At 40.1% G+C, this 26,850-nt stretch overlaps 2 protein-coding genes across 2 annotated transcripts in view; both read right to left on the reverse strand.

The window, feature by feature from the left end:
* Positions 1 to 1,300, reverse strand: part of GYG2 (glycogenin 2) — a 20,402-nt gene extending 19,102 nt beyond the window's left edge. The window contains exon 1 of the mRNA XM_052664718.1: positions 1,028 to 1,300. Within this exon, the coding sequence (XP_052520678.1) occupies positions 1,028 to 1,034 (7 nt within the window). The 5' untranslated portion in view covers positions 1,035 to 1,300. The remainder of the gene's footprint in view (positions 1 to 1,027) is intronic.
* Positions 1,165 to 25,656, reverse strand: XG (Xg glycoprotein (Xg blood group)). Its single transcript, XM_052664780.1, has 9 exons — positions 25,421 to 25,656; positions 14,386 to 14,427; positions 13,896 to 13,952; positions 9,990 to 10,025; positions 7,455 to 7,520; positions 6,300 to 6,356; positions 5,635 to 5,673; positions 5,223 to 5,342; positions 1,165 to 1,538 (listed from the first exon to the last, which is right to left on the reverse strand). The coding sequence occupies exons 1-9, from the start codon at positions 25,479 to 25,481 to the stop codon at positions 1,165 to 1,167; spliced, it is 852 nt and encodes a 283-aa protein (XP_052520740.1). The 5' UTR covers positions 25,482 to 25,656.
* Positions 25,657 to 26,850: the final 1,194 nt, after the last annotated feature.

Raw genomic sequence — 26,850 nt, forward strand, 5'->3', positions numbered from 1 at the left:
TGGAACAGGACGCTCTGCTCCAGCAGCACCCAGGACTACAGAAGCAGTCAGGATGAATTTTGTTACAAGAAGTAGAACAAGTAAAGATGAAAACAGCTACATAAACCACCATCAGAAATTGTTACGCAGATTTTCAGCAAATAGGCAGTTCTCCCTATAGTAATCAAAAGAGCTGGCAGTATTAATTCCCATGCTTCCCTGGTCTGGGTCCAAGAGAGGAAACATTTACACTGACAATGAGTTTTATGCTGGCACTGCCAACACCTCCACAGAGAATACAAATCAACATCTGACATCATGCAGTGTTTCTCATGGTCTAATGAAGTTCTGCCTGATCCAAACACAGGTTCTCTACCACCCATTACTAAAGCAGCACTGAATGTCACCAGGCAGGATTAGGACTCATGGGGACAGGTGACAGCGAGGACTTCTCTCTCATTTTGTGCAGACATTATTAAGTATCATCCAGTTAGGAACAGTTACATCCTGCGTCAATACCCTGCAATCCTGTTACTCAGGAGACACCAAGCAATCTCCGTGAAAAACCAAACACAACAATATTATGATACGCAGATGAGTAACATAAAAAGAGTAACACCTCGTTTTGAGGAAAAAAAAGAATACTGAACTAGGAACACAGCAGTCGGCAGGACAAGGCAGAGGACTTCGTAGCTCGTGCCGTTAGACACCTTCAGTTTCCTCACTCCTCGCAAAACAACTTTTAAAACAATCTTGCAACAGAGTCCCCTTCTGTGTGCCCCTGCCCTCGGGAAGCCCCAGGCGGGCCGAGCCCGGCCGAGCAGCACGCGGGCCGGCAGCAGGCGCCCACCCCTCGGGCCCTTTCCACCCACCAGCCAGATGGCTCCAACCCTAATCCGGAGCCGCTAATCTCAGCGCGGCCTGCCGCTGGCAGCGCGCTCCGCCGTCGGGGCGAGCCGTACGAGGAGCCCGCCGAGCCCGGAGCGCCGTGCGGTGCAGCGGGGAGCCGGGGGCGAGCGGGCGCAGCGAGGGCTTCACCGATACTCACCGGACATCGTGCGGCCGCGGAGCCACTGCCGAGCGGGGCGGGGACCGAGCTCTGCCGCCCGCCTCGCCTGCTTCCCCGGGCTGGTAAATCACCAAATGGGATTAGCCTCGTTCCCGCTGAAAACAGTGGGAGGTGAATTACGACCGCGCGGACTCCTGTGCGCAGGGGCGGAAAACCAGCATTAGCGGCAGGGTTGGCACGACGCGACCCTCCCCAGTTTTCACGCGGGGGAGTCGCTCCCTTCTCGGCCCCGAGGAGCGCGGAGCCCCGCACCTGCCGCCCACCTGGGCCGCCCGCTGCCCCCCACGCGTGGCAGAAGCGCTATGGCGCCGCCTGATGGCGCGGCGCGATGCAATGTGACGCAGTGCTCTCTCGTCGTTGCCCCGTAGCCTGGCCCTCCTCTCACCTCGGCCGGGCCGGTGGCTGTCGTAGTGGACAGCAGGTTGGCCGTGAGCCAGAAAGCTGAAGGGAGACCGGGGACAGTTAGAGGCCAGGCTCTTCTCGGTGGTTTCTAGCGATAGGACAAGGAGCAGCGTCCTAAAGCTTGAACATAAGAAGTTCTGTACTAAAAGAACTTCTCCACTATTAGGGTGACAGAGCACTGGAACGGGCTGCCCAGAGAGGTTGTGGATTCTCCTTCACTGGAGGTATTCAGGACCCACCTGGATGCCTACCTGTGCAACTCGATGATCCCCAGAGATCCCTTCCAACCCCTACAACTCTGTGATTCTGTGGTCCGGAGCTCTAACAGCTACTTTGTTTTCCTTCCTTCCCCTTCAGACTTAAACATATTCCCTGTATAAACACCCAGTTATGCTAGTTAGAAGCAAAATTAGCACTGAAAGCAGTGCCTGCACACTGCTGTGTTGATGTCATTAGATGGAGAACTTGAGAAAGTTAAACACTTGGTGGGAGTTCCAACTAATTCAAGTTCAAATTCTCCATTAAAAAAAAAAATAAATCTGTCTCTTCACTTACAATAATAATAACAGAAACGATTTCAACTGAATAAGAAATTGTTTAGGAAAAACTGAGAACAAATTTAAATAATTTGTAGTAGCATTTTAAAAGAAAAAAATCTTTATGCTCTTAAAACTGCACATAAATCCTTCTTGAACACTGATCCTGAACAAGAGATGCATAAGATGCTTCCTTTTTCTTTTTTTTCTTTCCTCTAATAGTAGCTTAGACATTCAAGGTACCAGCCAGCCAGCATACATTCCATAAAATAACTCACAAAACGAGCAAACTTCATTTCATTTTAGGTAAAACAGGGTATGTGTTTATTGAATATTTTCAAGAGAAAGAACGAGCATGGATATTTTTATTGTTAAACAAGCAATGGAGGTGGTAACCACAAAAAGCTTTAAAATCTACCTGACAAAACATACAGTAACTTTCATAAATATTAACATGAGAAGTTTGTATCTTTAAAGAAAAAGCACGTGTCCTGGAAAACTATTAAAATATATTATTGATGATAAGTTGAAAGCGGTAGCCACAAAGCTGCTCGTTATCTTTGCATGTTGTCAAAGTGTTTCCATGTTTGAACTGATGTACGTGATAACTTCTTACATTCAGGATCAAAATAAAGATATGAAATATCCATGTCAAATATCACGGAGATAGAATAATACTTTATTTTATGAAGTGCACCTGTCCAGACGATGTCTTTCTCTCAACAATTCAACAAACACGACAAACACCTACGTCCATCTGCATGCAAATTTGTAAGAAAATACATTCTTCATGTATTTCCTCTATGCTTATAAGTTAGCTAAAATAACCATATGATAGAATTATGTCACTAAACCACTAGTTTTGCCAGCTTCTCACCTGCATTTCATTCCCTGAAGATAGAGAGACTGGAAAAGGTTTTGATGATAATTTTTGTCTGCCTACAAACATTGTTAACACAGCAAGGTTGATGAGGAGCAAGAGAAGAAGATGAAGCAGCCTCACTAGCAAAACTCAAAGTATCAGCTATACCTCTGCTAAAAGATATGTACAACATTTAAAAGTTGATAGCATAGATTCATAGGACAAAATGTCACAGATTGGTTCTAACTGATTCCAAAACCTCTGCATCTGGTTTTCTTTTGAAGAAATTATGAAGAACACATTTCTTAAAATAAAAAGAAAGAAAGAAAAAAAATGTATCAGGTTGCCTGTGGAGGCTTCTAATTTTTCAAGAAGGAAAACATAATTTACAACAGATTCCAGTTCCCTGAGAAGAGCCAAATGCCATTTCAGTAATAAATAAATAAATACAATTAACTTGTGCTCTCCTCATTTTATTAATTTTAATCAGTGATTCATTGGTGCACGTGTTCTTTTCATGTTGTATTTGAAAATTAAGAATGTATTTTCCATCTATAGCTCTTTCTGCTTTGCAAGAGTTCAGACATAAGATACGAAGTAAAGGCATTAAAATGCTCAATCATTTACTTCAGTTTTTTCTTAAGTACCACAGACAATACAGAAATATGCAAAATGTGTGAATGGAAATGGCATTTCTCTTATTTCTGTCCTGTCAGAATGATTAATTATTTGGGGCAATTTAGAAAACAAGAAAAAAAAATTCTTCACTCATAAACCAAAAAAGCTGACAAAAGAAAAAAAAAAAAAAAACACTCATAAACCAAAATATTTTATTTTTTAGCTCATATTAAGCTGGAATTCTGCATTTAAAATAGCTCCTGAATTAAAATACTTATCCAACATTTATGAATACAGTGCAATACTTATCCTGCACATTTTAAGTACATCTTTGATGATATAAATCTCCAGGTTTAAGAGTAACGTCATGTAAAAGAAAATGGAATTGCAGTGCCTCCGCAAAACATTCATTAGAGGAAGATTTTTTGCTCAGACTTATGAAGCTGAAAAAAATGTCAGATCTGTGGGCAGAACATCGCCAATCAAAGGAGTGTGTCATCAGAGGACAGTTTTCATTTCAGCAGTTTACACTGTGGCCCCACCTAAAAGAAGGAAGGTTAACATGAATCATTTCTGCTATGGATATCCTTTGTCAGTGCTTCTACATCAGCTGCTTCCTGTGCTCATTCCTCTCCAGGTCCCCTTGAGGCATGAGGTGGGAACCTCTTACCACTACAGAACTATGGGCAGCTTTTCCCTTTCCTCTATCTCCTTCCTCTTTTCAGAGGGCAGGGGGGTCACAGACTGCATCATCTGACATGATGCTTTTGTTACACCTTAGCTATAGACACGGAAAAAAAGTGACTGTCAGATCCCTTGGGACACAAATAACCTCCCACAGTTCATCCCCAGGCCTGAAAACACCCCCCCTTGGATGAGGTGGGTATCTCCTGTGTAGTACTGTTCAGAGAAAACCTGGCCCCTCTGGAGTTCCGTGGCATCACCAGCAGCACTCTGCCTAGCAAACTTCTCCATGTGCACGGAGAAGAATTTTCCATACATGTTCTGCACTTCATTTGTGTCTTTACAATCCAGTGAATGTTTTAATACATGATAAATATATTGGTTGTTAGTCCTATAATAGAATAGATAACAAAAATCAGAAGTTTAAATTCCTTTCTGACAGCTAAGCACCAGGGAGTTGCAAGACTGGGGCTGCTCCCAAGGATGTTCACAGGGCAGCCTGGACCAGAGTCTAGCCAGCACAGTGCCACCCCACCACACTAGGAGTGGGCAAGCCAGAGCAAGGTGGTGATGGCAAAAGGGTCCTGTGGCAACCCACTGACCTTCAGGTAAATGCAAGACAACCAGCCAGGCCTAAGACCAAGTCAAGAAATACAAAAAGCCATCCAGAACCATGGCTGGGCAGGAGCACTAGAGATGCAGACAAGGCCAGGAAAGGAAGAAATGAGCTGAAATTGGAACCCGGAACAGAGGGCATATGGAGAAGCCCTATGAGAGGCTGATGCAGGTGATTCAAGCAGATCTGTGGGCTCAAGGCCATAACAGTCAGTCATCTCCATGGGTGCAAAGACTTCACATTACTCAATTCCTTTCAGGAAGTGGTGTATATCTGTCCTTTGGGTAGATCGTGGCTTCCTATACTTGACTGAGAATTCCCAAGATCACATACAGGCTAGAGAATGTTTGGCCATAATTAGCTTATTTCTATCCCCACAGAATTTATTTATTTATTTATTTATTTTAGTAAAATTCCCATCTTCTTCAACACAGAAATTGACTAATTGTGTCTTACCACGTGGCTTGAAACAAAGCTTGTTGTTCTTGTAAGCTGTGTAGGCTGCAATAGATCCAACAACTAATATCACAAAAGCAGAAATTATAGGAGATGTTACTCCAGCTATTAATCCTGAATCTGTAGAAAACAAGAGAGATTTTTTTCAGATGCAGTGAAATAGTATGACTAAGGCATATTACCTACAAGTACGTGTTTTTTGCAAAACTTTGAAAATCATATGGTGAAACATTGGAAATCCATTAAGTAATTAAGTAATTAAACAGGAGACTGGCAATTATGGTACACTCGGCTGATATGAAAACAGTGTCATACAGCATCATTTAATATATGTACTACTTTTATAAGGCTAACATTTTCTCACTGTTTATGGTGATCTGAAACAAATTATAGAATAAAATATTTACTATACCCGAGCTTCCACCATGATTGAAATTATGCCCTTCTTCTCCTGGAATAGAGGATAAAGTTTCATCAAAAATTGTCTTTCATATTTTGAGAACAAAGTATTCTGCATTTTCTACAATGTGAAATGGGGCAGCTAGAGTGGGATTCTGTGACAGAGAAGCTCTGATTCTAATCCTGACTGGCATCAGTTTCAGTAGGAGGAATAGAGTTCCTTCCTCCTGCCACTTCATGTTTGTAGAAGAATACTGTCTGAAGAATATAAACAAAAAGAATCCTTAGCTGTCTATGTCAGACTGATTTAAAGGAAATAGGAGGCCAACTCTACTCTTGTTATCCTCTACTTCTGGACAATAAGATGATTTATGTCAAGGTCATAGACTTGGAGTGTCTACTTTCAGTTCTCAGTAGAAGCCTCTTTGGGACTGTCCAAACAGAATTTGAAGGAATGAATCCTGCAAGGCTCTGGCTTATCCTTGCAAGGCATTTAGAGATATGTTTCAAAGGAGCTAAAGCTTGGTGCTAAAAGCCATGGAGAAAGATGACTAGTCTAAATAAAAACAGCAGTCTTGTCCTACACCTTCAGTAATAAACATTTGTGTTAAGCAAAACCAGTGAGCTCTGATTTATAAATATAAGAGAGAAAATGCAATGAAAATTGTCAAATACTACCTGCAATGTGTGGTGGTAAAGGCTTCCCATCAACGAGATCGAAATCATTAAATCCTCCTGCAAGATAAAAATTAGGATTTCTGTTGCAAAATTATCTGAACAGTGGTAACATCTTCAGTTCCCTTCTCTGGCTTTTTTGTAACAGTTCTGGGGAAAGGTGAGGGACTTTTGAAATCCCAGTTTCCATACAGCAGCTGTCTTACAGGAGCAGTCACCCATTTACATTCACCAGAAGCTAAAGTACTGAAACTGTTGCTGTCTACCCATCCTGAGCGTGAAGACACGTATGTTTGAAAATATGTTAAATTTGTTCTGTATTTAGGAGTCCAAATCTCAGAGCCGCTTTAAGCTACTAAACACAATATGCAAAAGCCCTGCTCATTAACTGGCCCAGCTCTATTCACAAAAGTAGACACTAGAGGGATGAGTGAACCTGGGCCTCAGTAGAATGTATCCTAATATGGTAAGGACATCTCAAATCCCAGCAGCTCTTGCAGTGGGAAGTCAGTAGGTCCCTTCTAGGAAAGACTTGAGCAGGGCATATCCACAGAGCATCACTACAGTCATGCCGTCAGTGATATACGTGACAGTAGCTAGGATAGATGTATCACCTCCACTGTATTTAAGTGGGTGTCTGGGACAACAATCAAAAGCAATCTTAAATCCATCTCTCCTGTCCCACCTGTTGTATGCCCTAGAGCCATCTCAGTATGGATTTGTATGTAGCCGTATCCATTTCATAGAGGTAGATGTCAAATTTGAACCTTAGCGTGGTTCCATGTATACATACCCAAAATGAAAGGAGAAACAAGATAAATATTAGTTTCATGCTGCTTAGAAGTCAATGTCCTCTCTTTTGGGGAGGCAGAAAAGCTTTATGGTGCCAGAACAAAAGGAAGGAAGGAAGGAAGGAAGGAAGGAAGGAAGGAAGGAAGGAAGGAAGGAAGGAAGGAAGGAAGGAAGGAAGGAAGGAAGGAAGGAAGGAAGGAAGGAAGGAAGGAAGGAAGGAAGGAAGGAAGGAAGGAAGGAAGGAAGGAAGGAAGGAAGGAAGATAAAAATAATAAAAATTATAAAGAAATTAGAGAGTAAAGAGTTCAACATATCTTCTCTGAACTGTTCCTAGTGCTAGATTTTCTATGGAGAAAATATTCTTACCAGTATTACTGTGGCTTCCTGGTCGTGGTGGAAGAGGTGGATATAATGGTTGTCTTGGGATGTCGCCTATTGACAATAAATAGTTAGATGGTTGGAGAAACAGCTGTAAATAAAGAGTATGATAACTTGAAAATGTATGCATATTGCTCATCTGTTCCTGTTGAATTCAGAAAATAACCTTGTCAGTAGGTTAAAAAGTTTCAAGCAGTATGTCAATAAATGATAGGGTACTGAAGATAGTTAGAAAATGGAAATTTTTCAAAACTGAAATGAGAGAAGAGCTCAAAAAATGTCCAAGGGAAACGTTTCTGGTAATTCTGGCACATGCTCATATTACTTTATTCTGACAGCTGGAATGAACAGTATGCTACTGCAGGTGTCAGTGGTGCAGTGACACAGACCTGAAAGTGTTCTGGGCTGGTCAGGAGGCACAAGGCTGTCTCTGTGCCCTCAGCAGGTATTGATATGAACCAGACAGTAGTTTCACTGAACACATACTGATTTCATCTCATGCATGATGAATTTTATACTTTTAAACAGTGCAAAATGTACTCAGATTTTAGCATTTTTCCTTTTGAGCTGGCATTTTATCTAATTTCCACAAAAGTACTGGGAAGAGAGGAACTGGATAGAGAAAGATATGTGATCACAAGTAGCAGTTTCCAAATTGCATACACAGCGTTGGAGTAATGGACTGACTGAGGAAAACCGGCTATGGCTGTTCTTACTTCATAGTGCAGACCTCCTCATGCTGCCCCCAACCAGGTCAGTAGCATATTTAACTGCTCACATAGTCAGGCAGCAAATTTAGCTCTGAAAAATCAAAGTCAGGCTACTGAAATAAATGGCATCTTCCCTCCCTCTCCTTAAATCTTTCTTTTACCTCCAACTCATGTCAGATGCTCTTTCATTATGGCCTCTTCTTGCCTACATGCTAAACATAACACTTCTATTTGTAAGCTGTTTTAAAGTGCTGATTCAGCAAATTATTTAGAGATATGCTCAGCTTTAAGCATGAATTTATCCTACTGCATTCAATGGACTTTAGATACACTCTTAAATCTTTGCTGAATCAGACTTTGCCCAATTCATTCTATTTAATAGGAAAAGAGACTTGCTCTGTTCCAGAACCATGTGTTCCAAACTAAGACTCCACACAGAAGTGGAAAACTACCAGTGTCACTGTTCATCCCCATTGCCATGCTGCAATTGTGTTCTTTAAACACAACAAGATGTATATGTGCATCATAGATGCTGAGAAGATAATGTCTTCACAGCTACTGATATTGAAGTATATCATTAATTCCATTATAATGTATGAATTTCAATTAAAAACATGAACTGAAAATTGACCAAAGAAATAAAAGTCAAAAGAAACATCATGTGCTAACCAATGAGATGTTTTTTTACAGAAGATACTTAAGTAATTTTTTAGTAATTTAATCAACATGTTATAACCATCATCTCATCAGCATATTCAGTAAAAACTTTGAAGAATGGAACAATCAGTATGAGCAGGAAGAAATGACAGCAGAAATGTGGGGCTTATCAACAAATCTATATCCAGCTTTTGAAGTGTGGATGAATGTCATTCAGCACAGGTATGAGATGTTAGAGGAGAACCTGAACAATATAAGCAGTATGATTCTCTGCATCTGAAACATGAATAAACTAGACCATTGCAATAGGACTTACATTTCTTTTTCTTCTTTTTTTTTTTTAATTTAGTTTGGCTTTTATTTTCTGTAACCTTGATTCAAGCAGAATTTTATGTCTTGATTCAATGCTACTCAGGCTGTAGATTATTACAGCATGCAAGAACCTTTCTAGAGTACTTCACAGGTATACCTCCAAACACAATAGGTAAAATGAGGTGCAAAATTTTGCAGCATCTTGGATGTCATGCATTTATATACCTCAGCACATGCTGTAAATACATCCTAGATGAGGTTTGCATGTTATAGAAATTAATGGAAGTTATAGCAGGTTACAATATCTTGACTGCCTGAAACCTAAACTGCATCATATCTATCAGTGCTCACCTCTGAACCATTCTTTCCCACAGTTCTGATTTGTGGCCAGCAGAGCTAAAACACTCATCTCTGTTCACTGTCACCTCTGATTCCTAATCTTTGGCAGATTAATTTATGATAGCTGAATGAACTGCTGGTGTTATCTGTTGTCTTCAGCCTTCTGCTAGAGGCTGTCTCTGTGAACCATGATGGCTGGCTGGGCAATGTGTGCAGTTTCCATCCGTGGCCATGGTACTCCAATGTAGCAGTGTTAACCACAGCAGACCTCAGTATAAATAGGCCACCACACAAATCTCTGTAGCTGGCAGCCAGACACAGCCCATCCTGGTGCTCTACTCTGCATGGTGCCCTCTGGGACATGAGTATGGCCTCCTTTAATACAGCTTATGTTGCAGTCATGAAATCTTTTTGCCCAAGAAAGGCTTAAAAAAAAAAAAAGTACTAAAAAACCCCCCAAACTCACTTAATCACAACATATCTGAGAGAAGAAGAAAGTACTCACCCCCACCAAGCGCGTCTCCTAAATGCAGATCATTGTCTAAGAAACGAAAAGGAAGAAGGCTTAGATAAGAAAGCAGGGCAGACCTCTTGAGGGAAGTGAAACATCAGTTATTAGCAGAAAATGTAAAACAATGGTTGACAAGCAACGTTTTTTTTTCAGATAATACCCACAAATCCAAGTAAGATATTCCACTTTTCTCAAAAAAAAAAAAAAAAAAAAAAAAACCTTGTAAAATTTAATATGTGCCCACAAAAGAATTAACAATTTATATCATACTTTCCACTCCGATTACAAAAGTTGCATTCCTTCAGATTAAATTTTATATTAGAAGCAAAGCCTGTACATCTTTCATATATGTGCAGGTTATGTAAGTGAAATTAGTTATGTTAGAACATTAAGGTGCATCTATTGATTTGTTTGATTTGTTCATACTTATTAACTTCTATGTCTGTAGGTCAAACCGTTATGTGTATACTTGTCTCAGGTATAATTTGTTGCACCTATTTCTAGAAAAAAATCTTGGAAAGTAATAAACCTACTTAGGGAGACAGAATTGAATTAACTAATTTGTGTAAGGGTCATGGTGATAGAAAAAAATTGTGCTTCAAGTAATCATATGTGCCTCTCTAAGGTTGAGTGATGATCTGTTTATCTTTGGCAGAGCCATAAAAGTATTAAAATGTGCTTCAAATTCTGCACAGGCACATTATGTAGTGAATCAGCAGGCTGTTACCATTCCTAAGACTGTGCATGTGCCTTGCAGTAGCTGAAATGGAACTTTCCATTAAATAAACAATTTGCCAATGAGCTGCATAAGATGCAAGCCTTTCAGGTGTGGAAAGAGTACGTAGGTGATATTTCAGGGTGTGTGGAACAACAGTGAGTTCTCAAAGGTCACTGATTCATATGCAGAAGTATATTAGAGAGATGCTATTAAGTCCAGAGATCACTTTCTTGCTTCTAATAAATATGGAAATCTGCATGAATCTGAAGAAAAAGCAAAATCTACCTAGATAATAATAATCCTAATTGCCAAAGAAAATTAGATAGACATTCAAACATATGCTATTTTTCTTTGTAAGGCATCACAGTGCTTATCTGCTTTCATGCTTTCCTTCCATCCAAAGGAAGCTATTTTTTTGCACAGTATCTATTCTCATCCTATGTAAATAGGAATACTCAGAAATGCTTTGAAGTCCCCAGGAAATCTGACAGGAACATAATCATATTCATACTGCGTGAGTAGATGTGTTTTGTCAAACTAGGTGTTAATCCTGTCTAGCTAGAACAGGGCTGCATTGCAAAAATACCTCTCCATGTCAAAGGCTAGTACTTTAAGAAGCAATTATCTATTATCAAAACTAAGAATTCAAGTAAAATGCAGGGTTCTGCCCTGGAGGCTTCATGCAGAGATTTGCTACAGAGATGCTGAGGTCAATATGAATTAAATATGAATAGAAACGTGTCTGTAAGCACAAGAAGAAACAGCTGAACAAAGGGTTAAAAGAACAGATGGTAAAGGTCACCATTCCCAGCTGTAAAATTGAGGAATGTGCTGTTTCTGTCAAAAACAGCAAGCCTGCACTCTGATAAGGCAGCAGTAAAGGTCAGCAGAAGAAAAGCAGAAGGGCACTCTAAACACAAACGTTGCAGCATATCACCTATACCATTATTTTCCTGCTAGTTGATCCATAAAACAGACTAAAAGCATAGTGTATGTACCCCAAACAAGTAAAAACAGACAGTGGGCAGCATGCTGGCCTAAGGTCCAGAGAGACTTCAGTAAGCAAGTTTATGAGCACCTTACCATTATAGCTGATGACTTGTGAAAGCTATGAAGGTATGAATCCGTTCAAAAGCTAACTTGTCATCTCTTATCAAGAAGAACCACAGAGGCATGACAGGGGCTAGCAGCTGATATACCTTATCCTGGGTTGCACATGATGCTCACCAGACAACTTGAACACAAAAATCTCAGAGCACCTGAGTGTGTGGGTTTGAGTGTACGACAACTAAATCGTGGAATCACAGAACAGCTTAGGTTAGAAGGGACCTTAAAGATCCTCCAGTTCCAACCCCCTGCCGTGGGCAGGGCTGCCCCAGACCAGCTCACGCTGCCCAGGGCTCCGTCCAACCTGGCCTTGACCACCTCCAGGGATGGGGCACCACAGTTCTCAGGGCGGCTGTGCCAGTGACTCATCACTCTCTCAGTAAAAAACCAATAGTCCAGCCCTCAAATCCATCTCTCTCCAATTTACAGATAAGAATGTAGGATTGCTATGAATGGCTAAAACCTACTTATTTAGAGATTTCAAAAATAAATTTAATCTTTCCCTTCCATTGAAAGATACCTGCAGGGCAATTTCAACTCAGACAGGGATTCTTGTGTAGGAAGCGATGCCAGTGATTCCCATACAGTAATTGGACCTACTCTATCAACATCATCATCTCAACGAGACATGTTTCTCAGTGACACTGGCTAAATGAGAAGAAACATCGAGGTTAGTATGAAACATCAGGTACATGTTAAGATACCCTTTTATATTGTGTCTCTGAACATTTCCAAACCCAGCAACATATTTCAGAACTTTCTAAAAATCTGTTCTAATCAATTTTAAACTGCCTGCAATCCTTAGTAGTGCCGGGAGAGATTCCAAAAACACTCTGGAAGACATTGAGTTCTTCATTCCCAAGAATTAGCAAAGTTGATTCAGGTAGGGCAGCCCTCCCACTGTCACATGTCTAACAGAAGTCCCAAAAACTCAATTCCTCTCACTGTACTGAGGTAGTGTCACTGTAACTATTGATTTCTGACTTGGCCTCCTAGCATGACTAAGGACAGAGTCTCTGAGGGCATGATTCAAGTAACCTACTTTGAATGTCTATATTAGGATGAGAACTGATCCACATTTAGGATTACCTGAACTGTTGTTAGACTTGCTGATTACTCCCCACTGATTTTAAAGGAAGTAGAGAGCAGTGGCTTCACTGTACTTTGCAATAGGTGCTTCTAATCTAGGTCAAACACAGATTCTCTTTGCAAAAGCAAGAGGGAAGAAAGAGTGCACAGGATCTAATGGCTACCATGTTCACAAAACACTGCCCTGCTTGTACAGAGTGAACCAGCATCACGTGGAACACGTAACCCTAAAAATCTTACTGTAATATTTATTAGGAAAAGGTATAAAGTTGTTCTGTGGCTAATGTTATCCAGCATTTCCTGATTCACAGTTTCCTTCAGTGTAATTTAGGTGAAAAATATCTGTGTTGTTATAAAATGTTGTCATAAATATGCATGTGGTTTTGTTGTTGTTTGGAGTTTGTTTTTGTCCAACAGTAACAGCCATTCATTGAAAAGTTATCATTGCTAATACTCAAAAATACAGCTGAAACCTTTCAGTCCTCTCTGCTCTTCTCAGTTTTTTTCCTTTCTGACTTAGGTCATTGTAGCAATCAAAACTAGATAATATTCAAGTCTGTTACCAAGCATCACGAACACTTATGCTAAAAGAAGCTAAAAGAAGAGATTAGGGAAAAAAAAAAAAAAAAAGAAAGAAAGAAGAAGCACAGTTACCAATCTTTAGCTACATTTACCCCTTTTATAGACCCCAGGGATGTCAATACATGTTACAAAAGTATTAAGAGGACCATCTGGAAATAAAATGCCATCTGTGGCCAGCCATGCACTAAAGACTTACGGAGAATAATAAAGACATGCAATTGGTAGTTGTCCAAAAAATACTTACTTTACATACAGAGGACACAAATTCACACAACTTGTCTTAGGAATGGCACATTAACAAACACAAGCAAGAATCTCACACAAGACTGTAATGTATAATATCTATTATACATATTTATATATATAATGGATATCAAGTCATGATTGTTGTCTGTATTACTCACTCATCAGAGGTCTTGTTGGTCTTCTGATCACTGTGGGCTTCCTGGTAATTATATCATCTGTGTGACCCAATGATATATATAAAAAAAACACAATTTAACTCTTAACATTGTTCAACTTATCAACAGAAAGTATCTGCAAATTAAGAGAGCTGTATTTAGTAAATCTTTATGCATCATAAACTAAAGAGAAACTAAACTAAAAAGGATATGTTGAGATGTTTCCAAAACCCTTTTTTTAATTATTTTTTTTGTTTATTTGTTTTAAAGAGAAAAGATAATTTTATGTCAAAAAAGTTATGTTTTAAAAACAAAACAAAACAGAAAAAGCAGCAGTTTTCAGTTGTATGCAAATTAAAAATCTGGCATTTCCCTGCCCTCCACGCTTTTAATTACAGTACAACCCTCTTCATTTCCCAGATCTCAAGAAAAATAGAAAGCACTTAAAATTTATTACTAGATCTAAATACCATAGGAAAATAAGGACACCTACCTGGGTGATCGAGAGCATCAGCTAAATCGAAGTCACGTTGACCTAGAAGGAAGCAGAGACCATTAGAAGCAGATATCTGTGACCTCTGAAGGCTCTGGATAAAACCAGAACCCTGCTTACAATAGGCAGAATGGAAACCCACCCAAACAGGAGCTTGCCCAGAGCAAGCTGTCAGCCCTTGTCCCTGCCCCACATAGGCTTGAATGACCACAGCCATCAGCTTTCCTGGCATGCCCGCCCTGAGGTCTCTTGCCACCTCAATCAGCTTGTTTTTTCAAGTCTTTCTGTAACATATGTGAGCACTAACAGATAGACAGAAGTGTTTACCTAATTTAGTTTCACTGAACCTTAAAAAAATAGGAAAAGAGAGAAAAGAACCTTTTGTGTTCTGTCTTAGGTGACAATGACATCATTAAATGTCACAGCAGGGAAATGAGCATCCTGATCTTTGAAGTTAGCAGGTGGAAAAAAAAAAGAATAAAAAAGGAAAATATTAAATATATGTAAACTGAAGTCTGAATTGAGTGAACACAGGTATTCATCTGAGATTTACAAGGGCTGCTCTGATTGTAGTGCCTCCTATTTTACAGTGTTGGCCCACAATGTCAGAGGTGGATGTTCATGGTATGGCAGTAGAGGTTGAACATTCTCACCAATATTCTATTACATGTTGTTGCTGTGTGACAGATAGTAGCAGAGGGGCAGTCTGTCCATATGGCATCTGACATGGAAGTGTGGATGAAGCCAGGGTGTCTCAATGAATTCCTCCATGCATAAAGGAATGATACCCTCTGACACTGACTGATGCTGAACATTGATGAAGACCAAACAGTGGATACGAGCACAGTGAAGAGGTGGGTGGTGCTTTTCAGCTGTTGGTGACAGCAACAGTTGATCTCCTCTGCTAGTGCAGATTTTTACAAGTGTGGCATGCAGGCTTTTTCTTATTCATCACTGGTAAAAAAGTGTAGATAATGGTGGTGATTATGTTGAAAAACAGGATTCTGTAGCTGAGAATTTGCTCTATCGAATAATATTATTGTACTCTTTGTATCTGTTGTAGTTTCTAAGGAAATAAATAGGAAGCATTACTTTTGCAGTGATCTACATACATTCCTCTCTCTGTGATCCACCATGTCTTTTTAATACATAGCCTTTGTGATTCACCTCTTTACAGATCAGGTATCCAGTAGTTCTCATCCAGATCAAAACCCCATTTTTCCTGTCTGCATGCCAAATAAAAGGTCAGCACATACAGATCCACTGAAAGAAACCCCATGTCTTGGCTTTTCCAAGAAGGAAAACATTGTGTCTACCACACAGGTTTCCTACTCTGCACCTGCTTATCAGTCTGCATAAAAGGCTTAGTACCTAGCTCTAGGCTAAAGTTTTTCTTGGAAGGGATCAAAGTCTTCACAGCAAGAAAAGTCTTATTACTGGAGTGGGGAAGCTGGGAAGTAGATGTGAGCTGTTGGAGAAGCCCCTCAACTCAGCACTGGTGTCAGTCTTGGCTCCACGGGTGCTGGCAAACTTCATGTCACTCCCCCTGTTAATTGCTGCTTCAATAATGGCCCTTGTCTGTGTCAGAGAACTCCATGGGAAGATCAGTTAATCAGTGGTAGAACACTGCATGATCCTCGAATAGAAAGCAGCACAAAAGTATAAAGTGAAACCTTTTTGAATCCTGTGAAAATTCTCACCCAAGTCTGTGAACTTAATTATAGCTGGTGTCTGACAGGAAAGATAAATCCAGGCCAGAATGCTGAACAGTGAGTGGTCTCGGAAGGAAAACTGTCCCTACACAATAATGTGGCAAACTTATGTTTGGAAGGGAAAAGCAGGTAACAGCATAACACTGTCCCGCTAATGCTATCATACAAACATTTTATCTCATTATTTGAGCTGCTCATGGAATGTCCTCTAGTCTTATCCTGGCTGCTTGACCAGCCCAGCTGGGTCCACAAACCTTTCAGCTAGTCCCTTACATCAATAATATCCTAATGCCTGTTCTTAATTTTGTATAAATCCATTAAATGAAACAAGACATGAAATTGACAGTGGGTTTCCTCAGCCAGTACTCCTTCGCTGGCTCCAAGCCCTTCCCCTGGATCTGTGTCACAGCTGTGCCATGCCTGGCTATGAACGTGCAGGCCAAGGGTAGATTCTACCCACTGGCCAGCCTCGTCACCCAGCCCTGCCAGCCTGGGTGCATCCTGCTCCTAACACTTAAATCACAAACAACAGAACCATAGAACAGGCTAGGTTGGAAGGGACCTTAAAGATCAACTAGTTCCAGCCCTCCTGCTGTGGGCAGGGTTGCCACTTACTGGATCAGGCACAGGGAAACATAGGATTGCTAGGGTTGGAAGGTACCTCAGAGATCGTATATGCTCAAATTATGTTTCTCTGAAGTATATTTTAGTGACAGAAATACCAGCAAGTTCAGTTTGGGTGTCCTTCAATTTTGTCCTCGGTATAAATCATCATTCTCAAATGGCATCCCGAGAGCTGATGGCTGTCTAATCTGAGCCCTACTTCAGGTTAATCCCAGAAGGGCTCACACTTTGCCATGGGGAGAGTCATCGAAATAATTCTGAAAGACCAAAAAGCTGTTGGCCAAATCTGGTCCTGGTTTACAAGTCCTGGTATGCAGCAACTAATGGTGGGGAAAGGAGCTATGGAGGTCTTAGAGAACTTGATAAAATTGGTTTCTAAGTGAAACCTATGGGAAACTTCCAAGTATAGCATATCTTTCAAGTGAGGAAAAGAAAAAAAATAACAGAGTTCTCTAATCCAAAAGTAGGTGGCATTCAGACAAGATCATGCAGATGACTCCAATTGCATGAGAAAGGGAAGCAGTAGCTGACATTTGTCCTTCTCCTGAAATACATCATCTGGATTCCCTCTTCTGCTGTATGTCTGCTCTATGGCCAAAAATGGTAAATAAAGAAAAGAGGTGCTGTTTTGAGACAGCAAGGGAGAAATGCAAGACTAGCAAAATGTTAAGGAGAATAAAAAAGAAGCCTGAGGATCCCCTGCAGAAAATATTCAGATTGGATTTTTATTATTTCTGATGATCAAACAGATAATAAAAAGAAACAGACATCATGGCACCAACACAGAATGACTGATAGAGAGTAAGAAAGGAACCTACACTGAAGTTTCTCTGGTTATGTAAATGTAAGCCTTGACAGATGGGCAGTATGTGGACATCTGTGTAGCACTGTAAATGATATTCCAATAAACTGAAAAGATTGCTTGGACTTCTATCCCAACTTCCTTCAATAATAACATCAAATTGTTGCCAAGAAGTAAGATTTTGTGGAACAGAATTTTAAATGATCATTCCCATTTCTGGGACTGTACCTAGACATTTTAAGAAACTAATTTGAGAGGATAACAGATGGTTAACTAGCTGAAAAGCCCAAATTTCATCCACAAAACGGTGGGTATAAAAAGAAAACCAAATCAGAGACTCGGAGAATATTTTCCTCAATAGGAACTACAGTCCCTTCAGGGATCTCTTAAGATAAATGGCATGAAGAATAAATTGGACAAGCATCATCATAGAACAAACAGACTTAATTGTGTTTTTCACCTAAATAAATGACCTTTTTTAAACTGCTTCCATAATAGAAACAACTGCATCTCTGCAGGAAGTATACTCATGAGAATGAGAAAGAAAGAGAGATACGGGGAAAAAAAGAAAAAGAGAAAGAGAGAGAGAGAGAAGAAGAAGGAGGGAGGGAGGGAGGGAAGGAAGAAGGGAGGAATTTCAATTGGAAAAAAAAATAAAAATTCCTTTCGTGTATATATATATAACATGCATGAAGTTATGAAAAGATTTAGTTATGCAGATTGTGCTAGCTCAGAATTACCTCTGTTATTACTGCTTTGGGTTGGTGTGCTATCTCTTGGCATTAGTTCTAGCCTTTCTTCTGGGAATATCCCTGTTTGCACATAGAAATGAAATGACTGCACTAGTGCTTTTTGTTGTGTGGCCCACAATTGTTCTTAAACTGTTCTTTGAAGATGCTTATATGCTCCTGTCTGACACCACAGTACAGTCCTTACTGGCAAACAAGAAAATGCTAAGCTAAGAAAGCAAGCCTTCCAGATGGATATGCTGTTTGCACTGGGAAAGAAGCTGTTTCAATGATGTTTGTACAATATGCTCAAACACAATGAACAGTACTAACAGCAGGACTTTTTCTGGCACTTCCAGGATTATTGGGGATGTAATTCCTTCCTCTCCACAAAACATATGTAGTTGTGCCAGCAGAACTTTGAAGAATAGGCCTGGCTTCAATTGCTACCACTAGATTTCTCTGTGACAGCCACACGAGAGAACGGACTCCATGAAGCCAAACACAGTAGTTCAAATTATAGAGTTATTGCATTTATTTTTACAGGCATCATTCTTTCAGACAGGATATTTTCTTTCACTAGTGCTCATATTTGCTATTAGCCAGGCCAACTTATTCCACCAAGGTGATCACTCCTTTGCAAAGTCAGATACACATTTAATACGCACTAGCATTTGCCCATATTTGTTATTTGAAAATGTGGCCCAAGTAATTAAAATACAGATGGCAGCATCTTGTGCCTGTAGTTGAACATGAAGCCTAAATGTTAAACGGATTCATCACACTTCAGAGCTCTTTCAGATCTCCCACAGTTTTTGAGAGTTTACAAGGAGAAAGAGCAGATTCTGCAGGTGGATGCCACCTATTCACTATAGAATCATAGAACCCTTTGAGTTAGAAGGAACCTTTAAAAGTCATCTAGTCCAACTCCCCTGCAGTGAACAGGGACACCTACATCTACATCAGTTTGCTCAGAGCCCAGTCTAACCTGACCTTAGATGTCTCCAGGGATGGAGCATCCACTGCATCTCTGGGCAACCTGTGCCAGTGTCTCACCACCCTCACTGTATACGTCTGTTTCCTTATGTCCAAACTAAATCTCTCCTCTTTAAGTATGAAACCATTTCCCCTTTTCCTGTCACCACAGACCCTGCTAAAGAGTCTGTCCCCTTCTTTCTTATAGCCCTCCTATAGATACTGAAAGTCTGCTCCTAGGTCTTCCCAGAGCCTTCTGTTCTCCAGGCTGAACAGCCCCAAATCTCTCAGCCTGTTCCAGACATGACCGAGGACAGAATTTTTCTCACAAAAGGCTACCATAGCATCACCATGTGACTTTGAACCTCAGTAAGTCCTGCACTGCATCTGTATGAACAAAGTTTGTGGCCATAAAAAAGACAGACATTTAAACAAGACAGCATAAACATTGTTAAATGAGAGTCAGGTAATAGAGCAAAGGAAATTAATTTCTCAGGCGTTCAGTACATGCAGTCTGTTGTTCAAGGTGAAGCTTAGATACATGAGAAAATATGCTTGTATGTATATGTACATCTGTATGGCCATACAACTTTAATGTATGTGTGTGTTAGACGAATTCTGTCCTTCTGTCAATTAGATGATTAAATTAATGGGCTTTGAGTGCGCTGATAGCAGTCATACGACTGAGATAATATTGACTGTGTTACAAGTAAATCAGAAAGCAAAAAAAGTAAAAAAAAAAAAAATAATAAAAAAACCTAAACTAAATATATATTTATATATATTTAAATATATATTTATATTATATTTATTTATATTTATATATTTATATATGTATTTATATATTTATATCTATTTATATATTTATATTATATATATTTATTTATATATATATAAAGATATATATATTATATATATAAAGTAACAACTAAATATTAAGTATCTCAAAAGGGAAAATAAGTTGATTTAGCATTGTTTAAAAACAACAAAAAAGGTTTCTTCAGCATGATTAGAGAAGAATTGTTTTTTGAATACAGTGAGCTTAAAAGATGATGAAGTTGGCAGATTCTGAGGAAGAAAAGAATGACATACAGATGAGAACAAATTTTCTGAAAGTATTAGGTATCTGAAATGAACATGATACATAAGTCACCTGTGGGACTTCTGTACTTTTTAGCAGAAATGGTAAGATATTATATAATCATTGTACGCACTTCCTCTGTTATGAGAAAATAGTACGTATTCTCCCAAGTCTTTGGTTCAGAGCATACCCATTTACTGGTCGTGCTTTGTTCACAAAACATCTATGTTTGTTTAAAGGAAATTACTCACATAAGAAACGTTGTGTGAGAACATAAAGGTTTATGCCCCCAGTGGACACTATGGACAAAACCTCAGTGAGCGGGTATATTTCTTTGATGTAAAACTCTAATGATCCACGTTTCCTGATGAAGTTACATTAGATCATTTCTTTCTCCACCACGGTCCTTTCATAAACAATGTTTGCCATTTCAGCCCCTCGGTGGCATGGTGGAAACTGAGTGTGCTTTAAAATCTGTAATTAAGATCTAAGATCCAGTCTACAGACCACAGCGTATGGACCTGATTATTGGGTTCATGTGTTTTGCCAGGCCACTTCTGTTTATGTTTTGAACTCAAAGGAAATGAAAAAGTCTTTCTCACTTATTCATACAAAAGCACATTTAAATAATTACCAGCCAATAAGATGTATTAATAAAGCGTGAGTGTAGCGCTGCTTTGTGTCTGGGCAGCATGGCCTCATCAAACATTAAAGGTCTTCTATTTTTATGGTGTTTGCTTTGCTGCAGACAAACAACAGCTATTCAAAGGTAGCTACTGCTGCTTATGATGTGATGCACCCTTGCATACATAACATCAAATAGATACAATTTTCTGAATTTTTCTCCAGAATGAGTGCAGAAGAAGCTGATGTGTCTCCTAAAATTACATGCAGAATAAAGGAGCTGGGACCTCTAATAAAGCAGCAGAGAAATACTAGCCTTGGTTTCTCAGAGTATCTTCTCATGTACCTCATCCCCTCTCCACCATCAGAACAGAGACAGAGAACTACCTTTGGCTCTTCAGCAGGCAGGATGGGCAGCACAGACCTCAGCAGTGCTGTTCCGTAACCAACAAGATAAATTTGTTCCAGAAATTCCATGTGTAACAAAGCCTGTGCACCTGAAGTCACAGTACTTCATGGGCATAACTACCAAGGTTCCAAGGGGATTAATAACACAGCTATGTCATAAAATGGGTTTTGCCAGTGTGTTTGATATGCATTCTTCACTTGTGCTCTCTAGAAAAGTAACAAAGAAGCAAGGCCTACAACTGCTCTGCTTTGCCCCATTGGCAATGTGTTTTCTTTCAGACAATAAGGCTGGAAGGCATTAGAGGTCAGCACTTAGGTCTGTATAGCAACAAAGTCTCTAAGTCTCAAGTGCCACCCCAGTCTTATTTAGATTAAATAAAAAAAAAACAACAAGTGAAACTGTGATCCATTGGTTGTGGCTGTTCAGGCCTGTTCTCTGTGTGCTGTGCATGCCTGGTTCCTCCACCACAGCTACTGTGAGGCTTTGGGAAAAAGGAAGGACTTTGCTTTATTTTGTCTGCTAATCTTAGTGCCTACCCTGGCCATTGTTTTTATTTAATCTGGAGGATTGCTGACTCCTGAAAACATATTGCTGTGATGTAGCTTTGTTAATAAATTACTCAGAAATTCAAATGTATGGCTGTCAGAAAAAGCATACACAGCAGAAGTTGGATCATATTTTCATAGCCCATCCAAGTGGTTTCTTTTAATTGGGATGGCCTACTTGGCTTCCTGAGATGCTGTCTTACAATCAGTATTTTAGATATATTTTTCGTTAGCAGACATGGATTTTAGATTCCATGTGGAAATGAAGGAAGATTAATGTTAAAAGAGAAGATTAAAACAATATGGAATTATCTCCTCAGAGCCAGAAAACAAAATGCCATAGAAATGCATACTTTTGTTGATTTCTGCTCTTGAAAGACTTTTGGCATTCAGTTGTTTATTTGTTGTCCTCAACAGGATGGAAAGAGATTGACAATTTCTGATGCAAATGAGGAAAAATGCAGACTGAAAACCGGCAGTTTGGGCGCTGCTTGCAAAGTGGCAGCAGTGTTTGAGAAGCGACTAGAGAAGCTGAGCAAACACAACTGTTGTTGGCTCTTCCTGAGCTCTGGCATTGCAACAGCTCAGCTGATAGCAGTGTTTCAAACAGTTCAGGTATGCTACCTATCGCACTGCAGTCACACCCTTGGATGGCAGTACCGACTTGCCTACAGAGGATAGCAACTCTGCTGCTGGGAGTGGAACAGCTTTGGTACTCAGCAACAAGGGAATTTGTTGTTTAATACATCCCCTCTGATACCATGAGTACTTCAGCAGGTATGCAGGGACCACACGCACTGATGGGCAGGACAGGAGTTTGATGGAGTTGTGTGAGATAAATGCGACTGGGTTTGCACCTCTCCCATTCTGTCTTTTAACTCCAGTGGAAACTACATTATTCATAATAACTAAGACACGGCGTCTAAAATCCAAACAGGTCTGTAATTTTCTCCCTGCAAAATGCCCAGACAATTACCTGAGAACACAACTAGTTTTGAGTCAAAATCTTAGTAAGCCTTGGTTTGACAGTGATATATAGTTTACTTGCTAGCAATGCTGTTCCCTTTACCTGTATAGCACTCAGTATGCAATGGAGTAAAATTAACTTGTCTGAATCATCAACTTCTGTATAGTCGATGTTACTGAATAACTATGTAACCTACCATCTGGTCTTAAAAAACATGGATAGCTAGTTTGTATCTATACTGGGTACCCAAGGAGTATTTCTGATCATTCAGGTCTGAGCAAGGGTCTCAACTGTTTTCCAGTTTCATACAGGAGAGAACACCTCAGATTGTACCACCTCATCTCTGACATGTACACATAGGATGAAAACTGAGGTGTATTGCCCAATTGAAGCCTTCAATATGTTTTTAAAAGGTGAAAATCTCAGTTACTGGGGGTGAGGTCCTAACTGTGTCTTTGCACGCCCTACGCAAGATGTATAGGCACAGCTGAAGTTGGATTACCACAGGTCAGCTGAGCCACAGTATCTGACCTGTGAAATTAGCATGAACTTTGGCAAAAGAAGTTTCTAAGAGGCTTCTTTCATTTGGATTTGGCCTAAAAGCCACCCAGGCAATTAGCTGCTACATCTCAACTTGTATAGGAGAACTTGTGTAACCTGCCCAAGCTTGAAAATTACAGAAGCTGAAAAAGCACAGAAAATCACAGTAAGCATGCAAGTTTCTAAACAGTGTCAGATCTCACTTTTTTTGAGCAATGTGGTCCTTAGTTGTGCTGTGTCTCTCTTGAGAAGAGTCCAGCCAACTAGCTGAAGGTGCCTTCATACAAAGGAAGCTCTAGATCATAAGGGGAGTCATAGCATCTGGCCTGGCCACAGTGACCTGGCAGTTTCTAGGAGCTATCACAGATGGTTAAAGCCTAGGTAAAAATTAAGGCTGCATATAAAAGGCTGAATCATGCTATAGACATTCATATCCTGAAGACTTAGACCAGTTTTTCCATAGCATACCCAAGCCTTTCCTAACTGTGTCTTGACTAGGGCTGAAACATGGTTCCTATAGAAGTCTGCTGAAGCAAGTAAATACTTTGATGATAAAATTAAATGGCTGTTGCAACAGAATTAAAATAATTCATTTTGTTTCTCAAAAGTGGATTAAATAGTTTCCACAGTCATAAGACTGTGCCAGAAGTCCTCAGCAGCTTCCAGCAATGACTTTTTCCCTGAAGCAGGGCCTGAACTGCCTCTTAATTACATGTGTGCAGCAGGAACGGTTAGCCTGGCTGCCCTAGTAATTACAGTGTCACAGTGTATGGAAATCAGCTTGCCCATGCTCAGATAATTCAAATAGAAATACTCAGCATAAGAGAGATCTCCAGAACAAGAAAGACTACATGCCAGTAATGAGAGAGTGTGAATCATCCCTGTTCACAACATGCTACAGGGCAGGCCATCACTGACCTGCCGCTCTGCCGTTTCAGTGACACATTACTTGTAGAAGACTTCCAAGTAGTTCCTCATTTTTAAAGAAATTATTGTAAGTATATGGTAACAAACACTGAATTTTATCATCAAAGTTTTTACTGCATTTTAGGGGATATTTACAAGAACCCTTTCTAATTAAAGGTGAGTTTTTTCACTGCTCATCCCTGCAAGATCTCCCTGGGACTCCATTTAAATCCAGGCTGGTAGGAGGAAGAGCAGCAGCAGCTATTTTAGAACTAGTGGTTAATGATCAGCTTCTTCCTGCGGTCAAACATAGCTCTAAAAGTATTTGCAGTAACACACAACAAAATAAAAAGATCACCAGAATGCTACATGTCAGATGCACATGAGGATGATCCTATTTGGTTTGATGGCAAATGAAATTTTACAGAATGCTTTGCTAAAAGAAAATGACTTCAGAGTTTACAATGAAAACTCAATGCAAAGGGATTACATTTTCTCCACCTACATTCATTTTTCAAAATCCATTCACAAAACATCTTCAGATCTGCATTGATCCATATAAAGAAATACATATGCCTGTGTCTGGATTTTATATATTCAGGAATATGTTGGCTAAAGTTAATCAATTGATATCAATATTATAACATGATCATTTTAAAACTGCAGCAACATTTATTTTTATAAAATACACAACATATTTCTAAACATCAATAACCAAGAAAAACTTTAAAACTATGAGAAAAACATTTGACTAAGGATCTTTCTGGAATTTTTAAGTTCTCCTGGACACTGATTTTACAGCTTCCATTAATACAAGTATATATTCAAGTTCAAGCTTGTGAATAATTTTAGGAAAGTAACACCAAAGGGAAACTACAAAATGATAATAAGCAAACTCTAATTAGCACAATTATTATCGGTGAAGATCCAAAAGCTATGTATCTCTTTAGAAACTGCCAAAGTACTTACCTAAACGCTCTTGAATGTTTCTCATGAAATAGTCACAACAAAAATAGCAAGTATTTCTAAACAAGTGTATTTGTTGAGGGGCTGAGGCTTTGCTTTTGTTGTTGTTTTTCATTTTTAGTAACCGCACCCTAGAAATAAGCCAATTTCACTTACCTCTTACATGGACTAGAAGATAGCCAAGGAAAACAAGAAAGATGCTTCTGAATTTCCCCATGGTCTTCTATGCAGAGCTTTGGTTGCGCCGATTGTTATTCCCAGGCAATGATGGGTAGGTGTTGGTAGTGCCAAGGTCTGAGGGAGACACTTTTAATCAGAGGCTACGTCCAAAGAGGTCTTTCACCATCACACTCATGTACTGAGGACCAGGGAGAAGCCCCTAAATGCCTCACCTGGTATGGAGAAGGTGATATACACAGGCAGCCCTTTGGCAAAGCCACGTGCAGCACCCGTAGGTGACACCTGCCCTCTAACAAATGCATTTATCACCCAGGAGGCGAAGGCGGAGAGCAGGGGAGCTGCCTGCAGCACCCAATGAGATGGGAACCAGCGTGCTTTTACTCCACCTCTTCCCCTGAAGGAAAGCCAACCTGTTTGACGTCTTCTCCAAAGTAGGGTGTGGTGCCACAGGAGCTGAAATGACCTGGGAGAGGAGGTAGGTTTTCTCCAAAGCATGCCTGAACAATCTCTCAAACGTACTCTGCGCACAGAGCACTCCTTCCCTGTTCAGTTCTCAGCTGACACCTCACTGCCGCTAAAAGAAGTCCTCTTGGAGTCCAAATGAAGGCCATAGTTAGGGAAGTGAGAGGCCAACAGTCTGCTTTGCAAGGATTGGGGATAGTCTACAGAGGCATAACAAAAAATTAAGACTGTGAACTTAACATGGAATGTCAGACTGCTGACCTGGAGCATGGCCAGGTCCCAGGTGGATGCTCTTAGTCACGAGGTAAATATGTCTGTCTCGCTTTTCTCCACTAATCTAAATGTACTTTCTAAATAAAAATATCCATGCATATCCTGCAATTAGTGCCATGCCAAAATCCAAACAAGAGGGGGAAAAAAGCTTTGGAAGAACAGAAATCATGTATACGTGCATGAGCTTATATTAAAATCACAGTTAATTACATACATTAAAATGCAGCTTGCCATAATCCCTCTGTGGTAAATGTATGCCAGTTCATTTGCCTGCTGAACTCTATTGCCATCATCTTACTGGCACACAGAAGCAACATGGACACTGGTGAGCTCTCCTTTTCATTGGGATGTAGGCTGCAGACATTTTTGTCAGCAATATTTCAACTATGGCAGCAAATGCACTCAGGACTTTGCTACTATTAATAGCATATCTGTACACTCTTGGCGTTGCTGGATGTTCCCTTCTGGTGAGGAGCAAAGGCTGGCTGGCCCTAAGTGCATTTCTACCGAGTTAAGTATGGAATTGTAGAACCAAAAACATATCCCGACATGGAAGGGAACCACAAGGACCATCGAGCCCAAATCCCAGCTCCATACAGGACCACCCAAAATCCAAATGCTGTCTGAGAGTGTTGCCCAGAGTCTCCTTGAATTCTAGCAGCTCGAGGCCG

This window comes from Tympanuchus pallidicinctus, unplaced genomic scaffold (assembly GCF_026119805.1).
Source record: "Tympanuchus pallidicinctus isolate F22 unplaced genomic scaffold, pur_lepc_1.0 scaffold6, whole genome shotgun sequence".
Classification (NCBI taxonomy): domain Eukaryota; kingdom Metazoa; phylum Chordata; class Aves; order Galliformes; family Phasianidae; genus Tympanuchus; species Tympanuchus pallidicinctus.